We start from the raw sequence: 23,042 nt of genomic DNA on the forward strand, positions 1-23,042 counted from the left end.
CACTAGGTAGAGTAGTAACACAGCTAAAATAACCTAGAGATTACCACTAGGTAGAGTAGTAACACAGCTAAAATAACCTAGAGATTACCACTAGGTAGAGTAGTAACACAGCTAAAATAAACCTAAAATAGAGATTACCACTAGGTAGAGTAGTAACACAGCTAAAATAACCTAGACACACAGCTTACCACTAGGTAGAGTAGTAACACACAGCTAAAATAACCTAGAGATTACCACTAGGTAGAGTAGTAACACAGCTAAAATAACCTAGAGATTACCACTAGGTAGAGTAGTAACACAGCTAAAATAACCTAGAGATTACCACTAGGTAGAGTAGTAACACAGCTAAAATAACCTAGAGATTACCACTAGGTAGAGTAGTAACACACAGCTAAAATAACCTAGAGATTACCACTAGGTAGAGTAGTAACACAGCTAAAATAACCTAGAGATTACCACTAGGTAGAGTAGTAACACACAGCTAAAATAACCTAGAGATTACCACTAGGTAGAGTAGTAACACAGCTAAAATAACCTAGAGATTACCACTAGGTAGAGTAGTAACACAGCTAAAATAACCTAGAGATTACCACTAGGTAGAGTAGTAACACAGCTAAAATAACCTAGAGATTACCACTAGGTAGAGTAGTAACACAGCTAAAATAACCTAGAGATTACCACTAGGTAGAGTAGTAACACAGCTAAAATAACCTAGAGATTACCACTAGGTAGAGTAGTAACACAGCTAAAATAACCTAGAGATTACCACTAGGTAGAGTAGTAACACAGCTAAAATAACCTAGAGATTACCACTAGGTAGAGTAGTAACACACAGCTAAAATAACCTAGAGATTACCACTAGGTAGAGTAGTAACACAGCTAAAATAACCTAGAGATTACCACTAGGTAGAGTAGTAACACAGCTAAAATAACCTAGAGATTACCACTAGGTAGAGTAGTAACACAGCTAAAATAACCTAGAGATTACCACTAGGTAGAGTAGTAACACAGCTAAAATAACCTAGAGATTACCACTAGGTAGAGTAGTAACACAGCTAAAATAACCTAGAGATTACCACTAGGTAGAGTAGTAACACAGTTTAAAATAACCTAGAGATTACCACTAGGTAGAGTAGTAACACAACTAAAATAACCTAGACACCCATCTCTATAAAACTAGGTAGAGTAGTAACACAGCTAAAATAACCTAGACACCCATCTCTATAAAACTAGGTAGAGTAATAACACAGCTAAAATAACCTAGAGATTACCACTAGGTAGAGTTGTAACACACAGCTAAAATAACCTAGAGATTACCACTAGGTAGAGTAGTAACACAGCTAAAATAACCTAGAGATTACCACTAGGTAGAGTAGTAAACACAGCTAAAATAACCTAGAGATTACCACTAGGTAGAGTAGTAACACAGCTAAAATAACCTAGAGATTACCACTAGGTAGAGTAGTAACACAGCTAAAATAACCTAGAGATTACCACTAGGTAGAGTAGTAACACACAGCTAAAATAACCGAGAGATTACCACTAGCTAGAGTAGTAACACAGCTAAAATAACCTTGAGATTACCACTAGGTAGAGTAACACACAGCTAAAATAACCTAGAGATTACCACTAGGTATAGTAGTAACACAGCTAAAATAACCTAGAGATTACCACTAGGTAGAGTAGTAACACAGCTAAAATAACCTAGAGATTACCACTAGGTAGAGTAACACACAGCTAAAATAACCTAGAGATTACCACTAGGTAGAGTAGTAACACACAGCTAAAATAACCCAGAGATTACCACTAGGTAGAGTAGTAACACAGCTAAAATAACCTAGAGATTACCACTAGGTAGAGTAGTAACACAGCTAAAATAACCTAGAGATTACCACTAGGTAGAGTAGTAACACAGCTAAAATAACCTAGAGATTACCACTAGGTAGAGTAGTAACACAGCTAAAATAACCTAGAGATTACCACTAGGTAGAGTAGTAACACACAGCTAAAATAACCTAGAGATTACCACTAGGTAGAGTAGTAACACAGCTAAAATAACCTAGAGATTACCACTAGGTAGAGTAGTAACACAGCTAAAATAACCTAGAGATTACCACTAGGTAGGTAGAGTAGTAACACACAGCTAAAATAACCTAGAGATTACCACTAGGTAGAGTAGTAACACAGCTAAAATAACCTAGAGATTACCACTAGGTAGAGTAAACAGCTAAAATAACCTAGAGATTACCACTAGGTAGGTAGAGTAAACACAGCTAAAATAACCTAGAGATTACCACTAGGTAGAGTAGTAACACAGCTAAAATAACCTAGAGATTACCACTAGGTAGAGTAGTAACACAGCTAAAATAACCTAGAGATTACCACTAGGTAGAGTAGTAACACAGCTAAAATAACCTAGACACATTCTATAAAACTCTATAAAACTAGGTAGAGTAACACACAGTAGATTACCACACAGCTAAAATAACCTAGAGATTACCAGCTAAAATAGGTAGAGTAGTAACACACAGCTAAAATAACCTAGAGATTACCACTAGGTAGAGTAGTAACACAGCTAAAATAACCTAGAGATTACCACTAGGTAGAGTAGTAACACAGTTTAAAATAACCTAGAGATTACCACTAGGTAGAGTAGTAACACAACTAAAATAACCTAGACACCCATCTCTATAAAACTAGGTAGAGTAGTAACACAGCTAAAATAACCTAGAGATTACCACTAGGTAGAGTTGTAACACACAGCTAAAATAACCTAGAGATTACCACTAGGTAGAGTAGTAACACAGCTAAAATAACCTAGAGATTACCACTAGGTAGAGTAGTAACACAGCTAAAATAACCTAGAGATTACCACTAGGTAGAGTAGTAACACAGCTAAAATAACCTAGAGATTACCACTAGGTAGAGTAGTAACACAGCTAAAATAACCTAGAGATTACCACTAGGTAGAGTAGTAACACAGCTAAAATAACCTAGAGATTACCACTAGGTAGGTAGTAACACAGCTAAAATAACCTAGAGATTACCACTAGGTAGAGTAGTAACACAGCTAAAATAACCTAGAGATTACCACTAGGTAGAGTAGTAACACAGCTAAAATAACCTAGAGATTACCACTAGGTAGAGTAGTAACACAGCTAAAATAGCCTAGAGATTACCACTAGGTAGAGTAGTAACACAGCTAAAATAGCCTAGAGATTACCACTACCTTAATCTGCTAATGATGTCAATGTCAATGTTGTCAATGGGAACACACACTCTTCTGCCTAGCTACAGAAGTAGATGAATATTGGAGTGTGTGTTCCCAGGTCGTCTGGAAGTGTGTTTCAACCCAGAGAACTGGCAGGGCTACGTGTCTGACTCCCAGCTGCCTCCCTACTCAGAGGAGATGTCTGAAGAAGAGAAGGAAAAGGCAGACGGGGTCAGGGGTCACTGGGATCAGAGACTGGGGGCCTTCCAGAAACTGGTGCTCATCAAGAGCTTCATGGAGGAGAAGGTAGTGGGGGTTGTTGGTGTGCGTGATGGTGAAAGTGCTGCCAGTTTTCTTGGCATCTCTCTCATTGTATGTTGTATATCAATGGTCATATTTGATAGGAGTTGCCCTTCAGGCCACACAGCCATATTTGCAGTTATGTTCATCCATCCGTTTTATTTAGGATGTGTTCTTAAATTCAATCTGGAGTGCCAGAGTGTGGTCAGATTGTACATTGGTAAATCCAGAGTGTTTGGCTCTCGGAGCGTTCAGAGCGCATACTGGACGCTCTGGCGCGAGGTTTGAGCCGAGCGTTCTGACCTCACAACTATCGTCAACCACCCAAGCTAACTGACTAGCTACTTCCAGACACATAATGAGAGAACACCTCACTCTGACCATTTTCCTTGAGCAAGCAGAGCTGGTTAGGCTGTTTTCATGTTATTTTAATTTGATTTATTTTACCTTTATTTAACTAGGCAAGTCAGTTAAGAACAAATTCTTATTTTCAATGACGGCCTAGGAACAGTGGGTTAACTGCCTGTTCAGGGGCAGAGCGACAGATTTGTACCTTGTCAGCTCAGGGATTTGAACTTGCAACCTTCCGGTTACTAGTCCAACGCTCTAACCACTAGGCTACCCTGCCGCCCCCTGAGTGTTGGTGACTGTAACTGTGCTGCTGGCAACATTTTTATGATGTTTTTTTGCCAACGTTTGCTGACAGCGGCCATATTCCGCTGGTGTTGAACGTTTGTAAATGCAGTTATTCTGCTCTCTGAAACACTCAGAGGAGAGAACTCTGGAATCAGAGTAGATAGCCAGAGGGAGTTGACTTTACTCTCCCTCCCTCCCTCTAGGTGGTGTTTGCGGTGACAGAGTTTGTGATCGTGAGCCTGGGGAAACAGTTTGTAGAGAACCCTCCTGTTGACCTGGCCACTCTCTACAGTGACATGTCTCCCTCCACCCCCCTGGTCTTCATCCTCAGTACCGGATCAGACCCCATGGGAGCCTTCCAACGCTTCGCCAAGGAGAGGGGATACCTGGACAGGTGAGGGGGTGGGACAGCGTTAGGATGGAGGAGAAGGGGGAGGGAGGGAGGGAGGGGTAGTTGGGTAACACTGTCCCCCTCTCTGAGACTGTTCCCCTCTCTATGTCCGTCCCCTGCATCTCAGTATTAACAACTTGTCCTTCTTTCTCAGCATGTGTCCAGGTTTGGCTGGTGGAGGCCGTCATTGTAAATAAGAATTTGTTCTTAACTGACTTGCCTAGTTAAATAAAGGTTCAATGAAAAATAAATCAAGACAAATCTCTCTCTAGGTCAGGGTCCTCTCTGTCTCTCAGTATTAACTCTGTCTCTATCTCTCTAGGTCAGGGTCCTCTCTGTCTCTCAGTATTAACTCTGTCTCTGTCTCTCTATTAAGGGTCCTCTCTGTCTCTCAGTATTAACTCTGTCTCTATCTATTAAGGGTCCTCTCTGTCTCTCAGTATTAACTCTGTCTCTATCTCTCTAAGGGTCCTCTCTGTCTCTCAGTATTAACTCTGTCTCTATCTGTCTAGGTCAGGGTGAACTCTCTGTCTCTCAGTATTAACTCTGTCTCTATCTCTCTAGGTCAGGGTCCTCTCTGTCTCTCAGTATTAACTCTGTCTCTATCTCTCTAGGTCAGGGTCCTCTCTGTCTCTCAGTATTAACTCTGTCTCTATCTCTCTAGGTCAGGGTCCTCTCTGTCTCTCAGTATTAACTCTGTCTCTATCTCTCTAGGTCAGGGTCCTCTCTGTCTCTCAGTATTAACTCTGTCTCTATCTCTCTAGGTCAGGGTCCTCTCTGTCTCTCAGTATTAACTCTGTCTCTATCTCTCTAGGTCAGGGTCCTCTCTGTCTCTCAATATTAACCCTCTGTCTCTCAGTATTAACTCTCTGTCTCTCAGTATTAACTCTCTGTCTCTCAGTATTAATCCTCTGTCTCTCAGTGTTAACTCTGTATCTCAGTATTAACTCTCTGTCTCTCAGTATTAACTCTCTGTCTCTCAGTATTAACTATGTCTCTCAGTATGAACTCTCTGTCTCTCAGTATTAACTCTGTCTCTCAGTATGAACTCTGTCTCTCAGTATTAACTCTCTGTCTCTCAGTATGAACTCTGTCTCTCAGTATTAACTCTGTCTCTCAGTATTAACTCTCTGTCTCTCAGTATTAACTCTGTCTCTCAGTATTAACTCTCTGTCTCTCAGTATTAACTCTCTGTCTCTCAGTATTAATCCTCTGTCTCTGTGTTAACTCTGTCTCTCAGTATTAACTCTCTGTCTCTCAGTGTTAACTCTGTATCTCAGTATTAACTCTCTGTCTCTCAGTATTAATCCTTTGTCTCTCAGTATTAACTCTCTGTCTCTCAGTATTAACTCTCTGTCTCTCAGTATTAACTCTCTGTCTCTCAGTGTTAACTCTGTATCTCAGTATTAACTCTCTGTCTCTCAGTATTAACTCTCTGTCTCTCAGTATTAATCCTCTGTCTCTCAGTATTAACTCTCTGTCTCTCAGTATTAACTCTGTCTTTCAGTGTTAACTCTGTCTCTCAGTATTAACTGTCTGTCTCTCAGTATTAAATTTCTGTCTCTCAGTATTAATCCTCTGTCTCTCAGTATTAACTCTCTGTCTCTCAGTAGTAATCCTCTGTCTCTCAGTATTAACCCTGTCTCTCAGTATTAACTCTCTGTCTCTCAGTATTAACTCTGTCTCTCAGTATTAACTATGTCTCTCAGTATTACTCCTCTGTCTCTCAGTATTAACTCTGTCTCTCAGTATTAATCCTCTGGTCTCTCAGTATTAACTCTGTCTCTCAGTATTAATCATCTGTCTCTCAGTATTAATCATCTGTCTCTCAGTATTAATCATCTGTCTCTCAGTATTAACTCTGTCTCTCAGTATTAACCCTCTGTCTCTCAGTATTAACTCTGTCTCTCAGTATTATCTCTCTGTCTCTCAGTATTAACTCTCTGTCTCTCAGTATTAACCCTCTGTCTCTCAGTATTAACTCTGTCTCTCAGTATTATCTCTCTTTCTCTCAGTATTAACTCTCTGTCTCTCATTATTAACTCTCTGTCTCTCAGTATTAACTCTGTCTCTCAGTATTAACTCTCTGTCTCTCAGTATTAACTCTCTGTCTCTCAGTATTAACTCTGTCTCTCAGTATTAACTCTCTGTCTCTCAGTATTAACTCTGTCTCTCAGTATTAATTCTGTCTCTCAGTATTAATCCTCTGTCTCTCAGTATTAACTCTTAACTCTCTGTCTCAGTATTAACTCTGTCTCTCAGTATTATCTCTCTGTCTCTCAGTATTAACTCTGTCTCTCAGTATTAACTCTCTGTCTCTCAGTATTAACTCTGTCTCTCAGTATTAACCTCTGTCTCTCTCTCCAGGGTGAATCTCTCTAGGTCAGGGTCTCTCAGTATTAACCCCCTGTCTCTCTCTCCAGGGTGAGGTCTATCTCTCTAGGTCAGGGTCTCTCAGTATTAACCCCATGTCTCTCTCTCCAGGGTGAGGTCTATCTCTCTAGGTCAGGGTCTCTCAGTATTAACCCCTGTCTCTCTCTCCAGGGTGAGGTCTATCTCTCTAGGTCAGGGTCTCTCAGTATTAACTCTGTCTCACTCTCCAGGGTGAGGTCTATCTCTCTAGGTCAGGGTCTCTCAGTATTAACCCTCTGTCTCTCTCTCCAGGGTGAGGTCTATCTCTCTAGGTCAGGGTTTCTCAGTATTAACCCCATGTCTCTCTCTCCAGGGTGAGGTCTATCTCTCTAGGTCAGGGTCTCTCAGTATTAACCCCCTGTCTCTCTCTCCAGGGTGAGGTCTATCTCTCTAGGTCAGGGTCTCTCAGTATTAACTCTGTCTCGCTCTCCAGGGTGAGGTCTATCTCTCTAGGTCAGGGTCTCTCAGTATTAACTCTGTCTCACTCTCCAGGGTGAGGTCTATCTCTCTAGGTCAGGGTCTCTCAGTGTTAACCCTCTGTATCTCTCTCCAGGGTGAGGTCTATCTCTCTAGGTCAGGGTCTCTCAGTATTAACCCCATGTCTCTCTCACCAGGGTGAGGTCTATCTCTCTAGGTCAGGGTCTCTCAGTATTAACCCCATGTCTCTCTCTCCAGGGTGAGGTCTATCTCTCTAGGTCAGGGTCTCTCAGTATTAATCCTCTGTCTCTCTCTCCAGGGTGAGGTCTATCTCTCTAGGTCAGGGTCTCTCAGTATTAACCCCATGTCTCTCTCACCAGGGTGAGGTCTATCTCTCTAGGTCAGGGTCTCTCAGTATTAACTATGTCTCTCTCTCCAGGGTGAGGTCTATCTCTCTAGGTCAGGGTCTCTCAGTGTTAACCCCCTGTCTCTCTCTCCAGGGTGAGGTCTATCTCTCTAGGTCAGGGTCTCTCAGTGTTAATCCTCTGTATCTCTCTCCAGGGTGAGGTCTATCTCTCTAGGTCAGGGTCTCTCAGTATTAACCCCCTGTCTCTCTCTCCAGGGTGAGGTCTATCTCTCTAGGTCAGGGTCTCTCAGTATTAACCCCATGTCTCTCTCTCCAGGGTGAGGTCTATCTCTCTAGGTCAGGGTCTCTCAGTATTAACTCCATGTCTCTCTCTCCAGGGTGGGGTCTCTCAGTGTTAATCCTCTGTCTCTCTCTCTAGGGTGAGGTCTATCTCTCTAGGTCAGGGTCTCTCAGTGTTAATCCTCTGTATCTCTCTCCAGGGTGAGGTCTATCTCTCTAGGTCAGGGTCTCTCAGTATTAACCTTCTGTCTCTCAGTGTTAACTCTGTCTCTCTCTCCAGGGTGAGATCTATCTCTCTAGGTCAGGGTCTCTCAGTATTAACCCCATGTCTCTCTCTCCAGGGTGAGGTCTATCTCTCTAGGTCAGGGTCTCTCAGTATTAACTCTCTCTCCAGGGTGAGGTCTATCTCTCTAGGTCAGGGTCTCTCAGTATTAACTCTGTCTCTCTCTCCAGGGTGAGGTCTATCTCTCTAGGTCAGGGTCTCTCAGTATTAACCCCCTGTCTCTCTCTCCAGGGTGAGGTCTATCTCTCTAGGTCAGGGTCTCTCAGTATTAACCCCCTGTCTCTCTCTCCAGGGTGAGGTCTATCTCTCTAGGTCAGGGTCTCTCAGTATTAACTCTGTCTCTCTCTCCAGGGTGAGGTCTATCTCTCTAGGTCAGGGTCTCTCAGTATTAACCCCATGTCTCTCTCTCCAGGGTGAGGTCTATCTCTCTAGGTCAGGGTCTCTCAGTATTAACCCCCTTTCTCTCAGTATTAACTCTGTCTCTCTCTCCAGGGTGAGGTCTATCTCTCTAGGTCAGGGTCTCTCAGTATTAACCCCATGTCTCGCTCTCCGGGGTGAGGTCTATCTCTCTAGGTCAGGGTCTCTCAGTGTTAACCCCCTGTCTCTCTCTCCAGGGTGAGGTCTATCTCTCTAGGTCAGGGTCTCTCAGTATTAACCCCATGTCTCTCTCTCCAGGGTGAGGTCTATCTCTCTAGGTCAGGGTCTCTCAGTATTAAGTCTGTCTCGCTCTCCAGGGTGAGGTCTATCTCTCTAGGTCAGGGTCTCTCAGTATTAACCCCATGTCTCTCTCTCCAGGGTGAGGTCTATCTCTTTAGGTCAGGGTCTCTCAGTATTAACTCCATGTCTCTCTCTCCAGGGTGAGGTCTATCTCTCTAGGTCAGGGTCTCTCAGTATTAACTCTCTCTCCAGGGTGAGGTCTATCTCTCTAGGTCAGGGTCTCTCAGTATTATCTCTCTCCACCTATCTCTCTAGGTCAGGGTCTCTCAGTGTTAATCCAGTGTTAACTCTGTCTCTCTCTCCAGGGTGAGATCTATCTCTCTAGGTCAGGGTCTCTCAGTATTAACCCCATGTCTCTCTCTCCAGGGTGAGGTCTATCTCTCTAGGTCAGGGTCTCTCAGTATTAACTCTCTCCAGGGTGAGGTCTATCTCTCTAGGTCAGGGTCTCTCAGTATTAACTCTGTCTCTCTCTCCAGGGTGAGGTCTATCTCTCTAGGTCAGGGTCTCTCAGTATTAAGGGTCTCCCCTGTCTCTCTCTCCAGGGTGAGGTCTATCTCTCTAGGTCAGGGTCTCTCAGTATTAACCCCTGTCTCTCTCTCCAGGGTGAGGTCTATCTCTCTAGGTCAGGGTCTCTCAGTATTAAGGTCAGGGTCTCTGTCTCTCTCTCTCCAGGGTGAGGTCTATCTCTCTAGGTCAGGGTCTCTCAGTATTAACCCCATGTCTCTCTCTCCAGGGTGAGGTCTATCTCTCTAGGTCAGGGTCTCTCAGTATTAACCCCTTTCTCTCAGTATTAACTCTGTCTCTCTCTCTCCAGGGTGAGGTCTATCTCTCTAGGTCAGGGTCTCTCAGTATTAACCCCTGTCTCTCTCTCCAGGGTGAGGTCTATCTCTCTAGGTCAGGGTCTCTCAGTGTTAACCCCTGTCTCTCTCTCCAGGGTGAGGTCTATCTCTCTAGGTCAGGGTCTCTCAGTATTAACCCCATGTCTCTCTCTCCAGGGTGAGGTCTATCTCTCTAGGTCAGGGTCTCTCAGTATTAAGTCTGTCTCTCTCTCCAGGGTGAGGTCTATCTCTCTAGGTCAGGGTCTCTCAGTATTAACCTGTCTCTCTCTCCAGGGTGAGGTCTGATCTCTCTAGGTCAGGGTCTCTCAGTATTAACCCCATGTCTCTCTCTCCAGGGTGAGGTCTATCTCTCTAGGTCAGGGTCTCTCAGTCTTGTCTCTCAGTATTAACTCTGTCTCTCTCTCCAGGGTGAGGTCTATCTCTCTAGGTCAGGGTCTCTCAGTATTAACCCCATGTCTCTCTCTCCAGGGTGAGGTCTATCTCTCTAGGTCAGGGTCTCTCAGGGTGTTAGGTCAGGGTCTCTCCTCTGTCTCTCTCTCCAGGGTGAGGTCTATCTCTCTAGGTCAGGGTCTCTCAGTATTAACCCAGTATTAACTCTGTCTCTCTCTCCAGGGTGAGGTCTATCTCTCTAGGTCAGGGTCTCTCAGTATTAAGTCTGTCTCGCTCTCCAGGGTGAGGTCTATCTCTCTAGGTCAGGGTCTCTCAGTATTAACCCCATGTCTCTCTCTCCAGGGTGAGGTCTATCTCTTTAGGTCAGGGTCTCTCAGTATTAACTCCATGTCTCTCTCTCCAGGGTGAGGTCTATCTCTCTAGGTCAGGGTCTCTCAGTATTAACTCTCTCTCCAGGGTGAGGTCTATCTCTCTAGGTCAGGGTCTCTCAGTATTAACCTTCTGTCTCTCAGTGTTAACTCTGTCTCTCTCTCCAGGGTGAGATCTATCTCTCTAGGTCAGGGTCTCTCAGTATTAACCCCATGTCTCTCTCTCCAGGGTGAGGTCTATCTCTCTAGGTCAGGGTCTCTCAGTATTAACTCTCTCTCCAGGGTGAGGTCTATCTCTCTAGGTCAGGGTCTCTCAGTATTAACTCTGTCTCTCTCTCCAGGGTGAGGTCTATCTCTCTAGGTCAGGGTCTCTCAGTATTAACCCCTGTCTCTCTCTCTCCAGGGTGAGGTCTATCTCTCTAGGTCAGGGTCTCTCAGTATTAACCCCCTGTCTCTCTCTCTCCAGGGTGAGGTCTATCTCTCTAGGTCAGGGTCTCTCAGTATTAACTCTGTCTCTCTCTCTCCAGGGTGAGGTCTATCTCTCTAGGTCAGGGTCTCTCAGTATTAACCCCATGTCTCTCTCTCCAGGGTGAGGTCTATCTCTCTAGGTCAGGGTCTCTCAGTATTAACCCCCTTTCTCTCAGTATTAACTCTGTCTCTCTCTCCAGGGTGAGGTCTATCTCTCTAGGTCAGGGTCTCTCAGTATTAACCCCATGTCTCGCTCTCCGGGGTGAGGTCTATCTCTCTAGGTCAGGGTCTCTCAGTGTTAACCCCCTGTCTCTCTCTCCAGGGTGAGGTCTATCTCTCTAGGTCAGGGTCTCTCAGTATTAACCCCATGTCTCTCTCTCCAGGGTGAGGTCTATCTCTCTAGGTCAGGGTCTCTCAGTATTAACTCTGTCTCGCTCTCCAGGGTGAGGTCTATCTCTCTAGGTCAGGGTCTCTCAGTATTAACCCCATGTCTCTCTCTCCAGGGTGAGGTCTATCTCTTTAGGTCAGGGTCTCTCAGTATTAACTCCATGTCTCTCTCTCCAGGGTGGGGTCTCTCAGTGTTAATCCTCTGTCTCGCTCTCCAGGGTGAGGTCTATCTCTCTAGGTCAGGGTCTCTCAGTGTTAACCTTCTGTCTCTCAGTATTAACCCCATGTCTCTCTCTCCAGGGTGAGGTCTATCTCTCTAGGTCAGGGTCTCTCAGTATTAACCCCATGTCTCGCTCTCCAGGGTGAGGTCTATCTCTCTAGGTCAGGGTCTCTCAGTATTAACTCCATGTCTCTTTCTCTAGGTCAGGGTCTCTCAGTGTTAATCCTCTGTCTCTCTCTCTAGGGTGAGGTCTATCTCTCTAGGTCAGGGTCTCTCAGTGTTAACTCCATGTCTCTTTCTCTAGGTCAGGGTCTCTCAGTGTTAATCCTCTGTCTCTCTCTCCAGGGTGAGGTCTATCTCTCTAGGTCAGGGTCTCTCAGTATTAACCCCCTGTCTCTCTCTCCAGGGTGAGGTCTATCTCTCTAGGTCAGGGTCTCTCAGTATTAACTCTGTCTCGCTCTCCAGGGTGAGGTCTATCTCTCTAGGTCAGGGTCTCTCAGTATTAACTCTGTCTCACTCTCCAGGGTGAGGTCTATCTCTCTAGGTCAGGGTCTCTCAGTGTTAACCCTCTGTATCTCTCTCCAGGGTGAGGTCTATCTCTCTAGGTCAGGGTCTCTCAGTATTAACCCCATGTCTCTCTCACCAGGGTGAGGTCTATCTCTCTAGGTCAGGGTCTCTCAGTATTAACCCCATGTCTCTCTCTCCAGGGTGAGGTCTATCTCTCTAGGTCAGGGTCTCTCAGTATTAATCCTCTGTCTCTCTCTCCAGGGTGAGGTCTATCTCTCTAGGTCAGGGTCTCTCAGTATTAACCCCATGTCTCTCTCACCAGGGTGAGGTCTATCTCTCTAGGTCAGGGTCTCTCAGTATTAACTATGTCTCTCTCTCCAGGGTGAGGTCTATCTCTCTAGGTCAGGGTCTCTCAGTGTTAACCCCCTGTCTCTCTCTCCAGGGTGGGGTCTATCTCTCTAGGTCAGGGTCTCTCAGTGTTAATCCTCTGTATCTCTCTCCAGGGTGAGGTCTATCTCTCTAGGTCAGGGTCTCTCAGTATTAACCCCCTGTCTCTCTCTCCAGGGTGAGGTCTATCTCTCTAGGTCAGGGTCTCTCAGTATTAACCCCATGTCTCTCTCTCCAGGGTGAGGTCTATCTCTCTAGGTCAGGGTCTCTCAGTATTAACCTTCTGTCTCTCAGTGTTAACTCTGTCTCTCTCTCCAGGGTGAGATCTATCTCTCTAGGTCAGGGTCTCTCAGTATTAACCCCATGTCTCTCTCTCCAGGGTGAGGTCTATCTCTCTAGGTCAGGGTCTCTCAGTATTAACTCTCTCTCCAGGGTGAGGTCTATCTCTCTAGGTCAGGGTCTCTCAGTATTAACTCTGTCTCTCTCCAGGGTGAGGTCTATCTCTCTAGGTCAGGGTCTCTCAGTATTAAGGTCTATCCTAGGTCAGGGTCTCTCTGTCTCTCTCTCCAGGGTGAGGTCTATCTCTCTAGGTCAGGGTCTCTCAGTATTAACCCCCTGTCTCTCTCTCCAGGGTGAGGTCTATCTCTCTAGGTCAGGGTCTCTCAGTATTAACTCTGTCTCTCTCTCCAGGGTGAGGTCTATCTCTCTAGGTCAGGGTCTCTCAGTATTAACCCCATGTCTCTCTCTCCAGGGTGAGGTCTATCTCTCTAGGTCAGGGTCTCTCAGTATTATTAAGGTCTATCCCTTTCTCTCAGTATTAACTCTGTCTCTCTCTCCAGGGTGAGGTCTATCTCTCTAGGTCAGGGTCTCTCAGTATTAACCCCATGTCTCGCTCTCCGGGGTGAGGTCTATCTCTCTAGGTCAGGGTCTCTCAGTGTTAACCCCCTGTCTCTCTCTCCAGGGTGAGGTCTATCTCTCTAGGTCAGGGTCTCTCAGTATTAACCCCATGTCTCTCTCTCCAGGGTGAGGTCTATCTCTCTAGGTCAGGGTCTCTCAGTGTTAACTCTGTCTCTCTCTCCAGGGTGAGGTCTATCTCTCTAGGTCAGGGTCTCTCAGTGTTAACTCTGTCTCTCTCTCCAGGGTGAGGTCTATCTCTCTAGGTCAGGGTCTCTCAGTATTAAGTCTGTCTCGCTCTCCAGGGTGAGGTCTATCTCTCTAGGTCAGGGTCTCTCAGTATTAACCCCATGTCTCTCTCTCCAGGGTGAGGTCTATCTCTCTAGGTCAGGGTCTCTCAGTGTTAACCTTCTGTCTCTCAGTATTAACCCCATGTCTCTCTCTCCAGGGTGAGGTCTATCTCTCTAGGTCAGGGTCTCTCAGTATTAACCCCATGTCTCGCTCTCCAGGGTGAGGTCTATCTCTCTAGGTCAGGGTCTCTCAGTATTAAGTCTGTCTGTCTCAGGGTGAGGTCTTCTCTAGGTCAGGGTCTCTCAGTATTAACCCCTGTCTCTCTCTCCAGGGTGAGGTCTATCTCTCTAGGTCAGGGTCTCTCAGTGTTAACCCATGTCTCTGTCTCTCAGTATTAACCTCTGTCTCTCAGTATTAACCCCATGTCTCTCTCCAGGGTGAGGTCTATCTCTCTAGGTCAGGGTCTCTCAGTATTAACTCTGTCCAGGGTGAGGTCTTTCTCTAGGTCAGGGTCTCTCAGTATTAACCTCTGTCTGTCTCTCAGGGTGAGGTCTATCTCTCTAGGTCAGGGTCTCTCAGTGTCTAGGTCAGGGTCTCTCAGTCTCTCTCTCCAGGGTGAGGTCTATCTCTCTAGGTCAGGGTCTCTCAGTATTAACCTCTCTGTCTCTCTCTCCAGGGTGAGGTCTATCTCTCTAGGTCAGGGTCTCTCAGTATTAACCCCTGTCTCTCTCAGGGTGAGGTCTATCTCTCTAGGTCAGGGTCTCTCAGTATTCATGTCTCTCTAGGTCAGGGTCTCTCAGTATTAACCTCTGTCTCGCTCTCCAGGGTGAGGTCTATCTCTCTAGGTCAGGGTCTCTCAGTGTTAACCCCTGTCTCTCAGTATTAAGTATTAACCCCATGTCTCTCTCTCCAGGGTGAGGTCTATCTCTCTAGGTCAGGGTCTCTCAGTATTAACCCCATGTCTCTCTCCAGGGTCTCTATCTCAGTCAGGGTCTCTCAGTATTCTCTCATCCAGGGTGAGGTCTCTCTAGGTCAGGGTCTCTCAGTATTAATCCTCTGTCTCTCTCTCCAGGGTGAGGTCTATCTCTCTAGGTCAGGGTCTCTCAGTATTAACCCCATGTCTCTCTCTCCAGGGTGAGGTCTATCTCTTTAGGTCAGGGTCTCTCAGTATTAACCCCATGTCTCTCTCTCCAGGGTGAGGTCTATCTCTCTAGGTCAGGGTCTCTCAGTATTAACTCTGTCTCGCTCTCCAGGGTGAGTCTATCTCTCTATTCTCTGTCTCTCTCCAGGGTGAGGTCTATCTCTCTAGGTCAGGGTCTCTCAGTATTAACCCCATGTCTCTCTCTCCAGGGTGAGGTCTATCTCTCTAGGTCAGGGTCTCTCAGTATTAACCCCTGTCTCTCCAGGGTGAGGTCTATCTCTCTAGGTCAGGGTCTCTCAGTATTAACTCCATGTCTCTCTCTCTCTAGGTCAGGGTCTCTCAGTGTTAATCTCTCTGTCTCAGGGTCTCTCAGGGTGAGGTTATCTCTCTAGGTCAGGGTCTCTCAGTGTTAACTCCAGGGTGTCTATCTCTCTAGGTCAGGGTCTCTCAGTGTTAATCCTCTGTCTCTCTCTCCAGGGTGAGGTCTATCTCTCTAGGTCAGGGTCTCTCAGTATTAACCCCTGTCTCTCTCTCCAGGGTGAGGTCTATCTCTCTAGGTCAGGTCTCTCAGTATTAACTCTGTCTATCTCTCTAGGTCAGGGTCTCTCAGTATTAACCCCTGTCTCATCTCTCTAGGTCAGGGTCTCTCAGTATTAACTCTGTCTCTCCAGGGTGAGGTCTATCTCTCTAGGTCAGGGTCTCTCAGTATTAACCCCATGTCTCTCTCCAGGGTGAGGTCTATCTCTCTAGGTCAGGGTCTCTCAGTATTAACCCTCTGTCTCTCTCTCTCCAGGGTGAGGTCTATCTCTCTAGGTCAGGGTCTCTCAGTATTAACCCTCTGTCTCTCTCCAGGGTGAGGTCTATCTCTCTAGGTCAGGGTCTCTCAGTATTAACCCCATGTCTCTCTCCAGGGTGAGGTCTATCTCTTTAGGTCAGGGTCTCTCAGTATTCATGTCTCTCTCTCCAGGGTGGGTCTCTCAGTGTTAATCCTCTGTCTCTCTCTCCAGGGTGAGGTCTATCTCTCTAGGTCAGGGTCTCTCAGTGTTAACCCCTCTGTCTCTCTCTCTCCAGGGTGAGGTCTAACTCTCTAGGTCAGGGTCTCTCAGTGTTAACCCTCTGTATCTCTCTCCAGGTTGAGGTCTATCTCTCTAGGTCAGGGTCTCTCAGTATTAAGTCTGTCTCGCTCTCCAGGGTGAGGTCTATCTCTCTAGGTCAGGGTCTCTCAGTATTAACTCTGTCTCGCTCTCCAGGGTGAGGTCTATCTCTCTAGGTCAGGGTCTCTCAGTATTAACTCTGTCTCACTCTCCAGGGTGAGGTCTATCTCTCTAGGTCAGGGTCTCTCAGTGTTAACCCCATGTCTCTCTCACCAGGGTGAGGTCTATCTCTCTAGGTCAGGGTCTCTCAGTATTAACCCCATGTCTCTCTCTCCAGGGTGAGGTCTATCTCTCTAGGTCAGGGTCTCTCAGTATTAATCCTCTGTCTCTCTCTCCAGGGTGAGGTCTATCTCTCTAGGTCAGGGTCTCTCAGTATTAACCCCATGTCTCTCTCTCCAGGGTGAGGTCTATCTCTCTAGGTCAGGGTCTCTCAGTATTAACTATGTCTCTCTCTCCAGGGTGAGGTCTATCTCTCTAGGTCAGGGTCTCTCAGTGTTAACCCCCTGTCTCTCTCTCCAGGGTGAGGTCTATCTCTCTAGGTCAGGGTCTCTCAGTGTTAACCCTCTGTATCTCTCTCCAGGTTGAGGTCTATCTCTCTAGGTCAGGGTCTCTCAGTATTAACCCCCTGTCTCTCTCTCCAGGGTGAGGTCTATCTCTCTAGGTCAGGGTCTCTCAGTATTAACCCCATGTCTCTCTCTCCAGGGTGAGGTCTATCTCTCTAGGTCAGGGTCTCTCAGTATTAACTCCATGTCTCTCTCTCCAGGGTGGGGTCTCTCAGTGTTAATCCTCTGTCTCTCTCTCTCAGGGTGAGGTCTATCTCTCTAGGTCAGGGTCTCTCAGTGTTAATCCTCTGTATCTCTCTCCAGGGTGAGGTCTATCTCTCTAGGTCAGGGTCTCTCAGTATTAACCTTCTGTCTCTCAGTGTTAACTCTCTCTCCAGGGTGAGATCTATCTCTCTAGGTCAGGGTCTCTCAGTATTAACCCCATGTCTCTCTCTCCAGGGTGAGGTCTATCTCTCTAGGTCAGGGTCTCTCAGTATTAACTCTCTCTCCAGGGTGAGGTCTATCTCTCTAGGTCAGGGTCTCTCAGTATTAACTCTGTCTCTCTCTCCAGGGTGAGGTCTATCTCTCTAGGTCAGGGTCTCTCAGTATTAACCCCCTGTCTCTCTCTCCAGGGTGAGGTCTATCTCTCTAGGTCAGGGTCTCTCAGTATTAACCCCCTGTCTCTCTCTCCAGGGTGAGGTCTATCTCTCTAGGTCAGGGTCTCTCAGTATTAACTCTGTCTCTCTCTCCAGGGTGAGGTCTATCTCTCTAGGTCAGGGTCTCTCAGTATTAACCCCATGTCTCTCTCTCCAGGGTGAGGTCTATCTCTCTAGGTCAGGGTCTCTCAGTATTAACCCCCTTTCTCTCAGTATTAACTCTGTCTCTCTCTCCAGGGTGAGGTCTATCTCTCTAGGTCAGGGTCTCTCAGTATTAACCCCATGTCTCGCTCTCCGGGGTGAGGTCTATCTCTCTAGGTCAGGGTCTCTCAGTGTTAACCCCCTGTCTCTCTCTCCAGGGTGAGGTCTATCTCTCTAGGTCAGGGTCTCTCAGTATTAACCCCATGGCTCTCTCTCCAGGGTGAGGTCTATCTCTCTAGGTCAGGGTCTCTCAGTGTTAACTCTGTCTCTCTCTCCAGGGTGAGGTCTATCTCTCTAGGTCAGGGTCTCTCAGTGTTAACTCTGTCTCTCTCTCCAGGGTGAGGTCTATCTCTCTAGGTCAGGGTCTCTCAGTATTAAGTCTGTCTCGCTCTCCAGGGTGAGGTCTATCTCTCTAGGTCAGGGTCTCTCAGTATTAACCCCATGTCTCTCTCTCCAGGGTGAGGTCTATCTCTCTAGGTCAGGGTCTCTCAGTATTAACTCCATGTCTCTCTCTCCAGGGTGGGGTCTCTCAGTGTTAATCCTCTGTCTCGCTCTCCAGGGTGAGGTCTATCTCTCTAGGTCAGGGTCTCTCAGTGTTAACCTTCTGTCTCTCAGTATTAACCCCATGTCTCTCTCTCCAGGGTGAGGTCTATCTCTCTAGGTCAGGGTCTCTCAGTATTAACCCCATGTCTCGCTCTCCAGGGTGAGGTCTATCTCTCTAGGTCAGGGTCTCTCAGTATTAACTCCATGTCTCTTTCTCTAGGTCAGGGTCTCTCAGTGTTAATCCTCTGTCTCTCTCTCTAGGGTGAGGTCTATCTCTCTAGGTCAGGGTCTCTCAGTGTTAACTCCATGTCTCTTTCTCTAGGTCAGGGTCTCTCAGTGTTAATCCTCTGTCTCTCTCTCCAGGGTGAGGTCTATCTCTCTAGGTCAGGGTCTCTCAGTGTTAACCCTCTGTATCTCTCTCCAGGTTGAGGTCTATCTCTCTAGGTCAGGGTCTCTCAGTGTTAACCTTCTGTCTCTCTCTCCAGGGTGAGGTCTATCTCTCTAGGTCAGGGTCTCTCAGTGTTAACCTTCTGTCTCTCTCTCCAGGGTGAGGTCTATCTCTCTAGGTCACGGTCTCTCAGTATTAACTATGTCTCTCTCTCCAGGGTGAGGTCTATCTCTCTAGGTCAGGGTCAGGGTCCTATAGCTGAGAAGATGATTCTGGAAGCTCTGAAGAGTGGTAACTGGATCTTCCTCCAGAACTGTCACCTGGCTGTGTCCTGGATGTTAGCCATGGAGGAACTTATCAAGACCTTCACTGAGCCGGGTCAGACACCCTACACACACACCCTACATACAGACACACCCTACATACACACACACCCTACACACACACACCCTACATACACACACACCCTACATACAGACACACCCTACATACAGACACCCTAAACACACACACACACCCCCTACACACAGACACACCCTACATACAGACACCCTAAACACACACACACACCCTACACACAGACACACCCTACATACAGACACCCTAAACACACACACACCCCCTACACACAGACACACCCTACACACAGACACCCTACACATACACCCTACATACAGACACACCCTACATACAGACACCCTAAACACACACACCCTACACACACACACCCTACATACACACACACCCTACATACAGACACCCACACACACACACACACCCTACACACACACACCCTACACACACACACCCTACATACACACACACCCTACATACAGACACCCTACACACACACACACACCCTACACACACACACACCCTACATACAGACACCCTAAACACACACACACACACCCTACACACACACACCCTACATACACACACCCTACACACACACACACACACACCCTACACACACACACACACCCTACACACAGACACCCTAAACACACACACACACACCCTACACACAGACACCCTAAACACACACACACACCCTACACACAGACACCCTAAACACACACACACACACCCTACACACACACACACCCTACATACAGACACCCTAAACACACACCCCCTACATACAGACACACCCTACATACAGACACCCTAAACACACACCACCTACACACAGACACACACACTGTAGACACACACACACACACACCCTACACACAGACACACACACACACACACATAACCTACACACACACCCTACACACACACGCACCATTTATATTGACCATATTCCCTACAGTATATGACATCCTAAGTCATAGAGGTAGGATGTAGGATTTGTTCTTAACTGACTTGCCTAGTTAAATAAAGGTAAAATAAATAAATAAAACAAAACAAAGTAGATGTTCTAACCGACTTGCCAAAACTATAGTTTGTTTACAAGAAATTTGTGGAGTGGTTGAAAAAAATAGTTTTAATGACTCCAACCTAAGTGATGTAAACTTCCCACTTCAACTGTATGTACCTGGGTATCAGGTGGTGTGAGGTGTTGCTGTGTGGTTAGGTCAGGACACAGGGTGAATGGGAATTTAAATGGCTCTCACACACACACCCTGCACCTGCGGCTGTCCTGTGCTGCTGGACCTCTCTACGACACGCTATGGACTGGACTGACCCTGTGTGTGTGTGCTGTGTGGTTAGGTCAGGACACAGGGTGAATGGGAATTTAAATGGCTCTCACACACACACCCTGCACCTGCGGCTGTCCTGTGCTGCTGGACCTCTCTACGACACGCTATGGACTGGACTGACCCTGTGTGTGTGTACTGTGTGGTTAGGTCAGGACACAGGGTGAATGGGGATTTGAATGGCTCTCACACACACACCCTGCACCTGCGGCTGTCCTGTGCTGCTGGACCTCTCTACGACACGCTATGGACTGGACTGACCCTGTGTGTGTGTGCTGTGTGGTTAGGTCAGGACACAGGGTGAATGGGGATTTGAATGGCTCTCACACACACACCCTGCACCTGCGGCTGTCCTGTGCTGCTGGACCTCTCTACGACACGCTATGGACTGGACTGACCCTGTGTGTGTGTGCTGTGTTTATGTCTACTGACTCATTCTGTCACCTCCTCCCTGTTAGACACGGTGATCCATGAGAACTTCAGGTTGTTCCTGAGCTCCATGCCCACCAAGGTGTTCCCTGTCACCGTCCTCCAGAACTCTGTCAAGGTAACGCTCACCTTTACACACAGGACATAGAGACCTTCGATTCTACAACTCAAACTTAGGTTCTACTACTCCGTTTTAGATTCTGGAACTCAGTCTTAGATGATGAAACTCAGTTTTAGGTTCTAGAATTCAGTCTTATGTTCTGGAATCTGTCTTAGGTTCTAGAATCTGTTTTAGGTTCTGGAATCTCAGTCTTAGGTTCTACCATCTCAGTCTTAGGTTCTACAATCTCAGTCTTAGGTTCTACAATCACAGTCTTAGGTTCTACAATCTCAGTCTTAGGTTCTACAATCTCAGTCTTAGGTTTTACAATCTCAGTTTTAGTTCTATAACTCAGACTTATGTTCTAGAGCATAATCTTGGATTACATTGAAACAGTATTGGATTCTCAAGGCTCTGTTGAGATATTTTTGGATCTTTTCCATAAATATTTTTCCTGTTGCGTCTTTGGACAGATTGTCCTCTCAACCTTAGCCACTCCTCTCAACCTTAGCCACTCCTCTCAACCTTAGCCACTCCTCTCAACCTTAGCCACTCCTCTCAACCTTAGCCACTCCTCTCAACCTTAGCCACTCTTCTCAACCTTAGCCACTCCTCTCAACCTTAGCCACTCTTCTCAACCTTAGCCACTCTTCTCAACCTTAGCCACTCTTCTCAACCTTAGCCACTCCTCTCAACCTTAGCCACTCCTCTCAACCTTAGCCACTCCTCTCAACCTTAGCCACTCCTCTCAACCTTAGCCACTCCTCTCAACCTTAGCCACTCCTCTCAACCTTAGCCACTCCTCTCAACCTTAGCCACTCCTCTCAACCTTAGCCACTCTTCTCAACCTTAGCCACTCCTCTCAACCTTAGCCACTCTTCTCAACCTTAGCCACTCTCAACCTTAGCCACTCCTCTCAACCTTAGTCCCACATCTTACACACTCTCAACCTTAGCCATACTCCTCTCAACCTTAGCATATCCTCTGAACCTCCTACTTATTCATTATGTCTTCTTATCTCAACCTTAGCCACTCTTCTCAACCTTAGCCTCTTCTCCACTCAACTCAACCTTAGCCACTGAGATCTCTCAACCTTAGCCACTCCTCTCAACCTTAGCCACTTCCTCTCAATTTCAGCCACTCCTACTGTATTCAACCTTAGCCACTCCTCTCAACCTTAGCCACTCCTTCTTCAACCTTAGCCACTCTACTTCTCAACCTTAGCCACTCCTCTCAACCTTAGCCACTCTTCTCAACCTTAGCCACACCTCTCACTGTATTCATTATGTCTTAGCCACTCCTCTCAACCTTAGCCCCTCCTCTCAACCTTAGCCACACACCTCTCAACCTTAGCCACACACCTCCACTGTTTCATTATGTCAGAACACACCCTCTACTGTATTCCTTCTGTCAGAACACCACCTCCTACTGTATTCAACCTGTCAGTCCACCTCACTGTACATTAGGTCAGAACACACACCTCCACTGTATTCATTACCTTAGCCACCTCCTACTGTATTCATTAGTCAGAACACATACACTGTGTGTGCTCACACACACCTAACCCATGTGATTATTCATTATGTGCATACCTTAGCCTACTGTCTCAATTATCTGATTGGTTACCTCCTTTTTATTTATTTGTGTGTCACACCTTGCTACTGTATTCATTGTGTCAGTGTGTGTCAACCTGTGTGTGTGTGTCAGAACGTGGGCCTCCTACTGTATTCAACCTTAGAACACACACCTCCTACTGTATTCATCAACCTGCGCCATCATTCACTGAGACACCTCCAACTGTATTCACTTCTGTCAGGAACACATCCTGGGACGCCATTATGTCAGAACACACATCATCTTTTCATTGCTTCTTCCACGCCATCATACAGGTCAGAACACACACTCCTCTGTATTCATTATGTCAGAACACACACCTTCTGTATTCATTATGTCAGAACACACACCTCCTACTGTATTCATTATGTCAGAACACACACCTCCTACTGTATTCATTATGTCAGAACACACACCTCCTACTGTATTCATTATGTCAGAACACACACCTCCTACTGTATTCATTATGTCAGAACACACACCTCCTACTGTATTCATTATGTCAGAACACACACCTCCTACTGTATTCATTATGTCAGAACACACACCTCCTACTGTATTCATTATGTCAGAACACACACCTATGTCAGAACTACTGTATTCATTATGTCAGAACACACACCTCCTACTGTATTCATTATGTCAGAACACACACCTCCTACTGTATTCATTATGTCAGAACACACACCTCCTACTGTATTCATTATGTCAGAACACACACCTCCTACTGTATTCATTATGTCAGAACACACACCTCCTACTGTATTCATTATGTCAGAACACACACCTCCTACTGTATTCATT

General features: G+C 46.4%; 1 protein-coding gene across 1 annotated transcript in view; it reads left to right on the forward strand.

Moving 5' to 3' along the window:
• dnah6 (dynein, axonemal, heavy chain 6) overlaps positions 1 to 23,042 on the forward strand; it is a 184,285-nt gene that overhangs the window by 126,627 nt on the left and 34,616 nt on the right. The window contains exons 59-64 of the mRNA XM_065004536.1: positions 3,330 to 3,517; positions 4,351 to 4,541; positions 18,607 to 18,767; positions 20,554 to 20,642; positions 22,332 to 22,348; positions 22,441 to 22,513. Of these exons, the coding sequence (XP_064860608.1) occupies positions 3,330 to 3,517; positions 4,351 to 4,541; positions 18,607 to 18,767; positions 20,554 to 20,642; positions 22,332 to 22,348; positions 22,441 to 22,513 (719 nt within the window). The remainder of the gene's footprint in view (positions 1 to 3,329; positions 3,518 to 4,350; positions 4,542 to 18,606; positions 18,768 to 20,553; positions 20,643 to 22,331; positions 22,349 to 22,440; positions 22,514 to 23,042) is intronic.

The sequence above is a fragment of the Oncorhynchus nerka genome, linkage group LG18 (assembly GCF_034236695.1).
Source record: "Oncorhynchus nerka isolate Pitt River linkage group LG18, Oner_Uvic_2.0, whole genome shotgun sequence".
Taxonomy (NCBI): Eukaryota; Metazoa; Chordata; class Actinopteri; order Salmoniformes; family Salmonidae; genus Oncorhynchus; species Oncorhynchus nerka.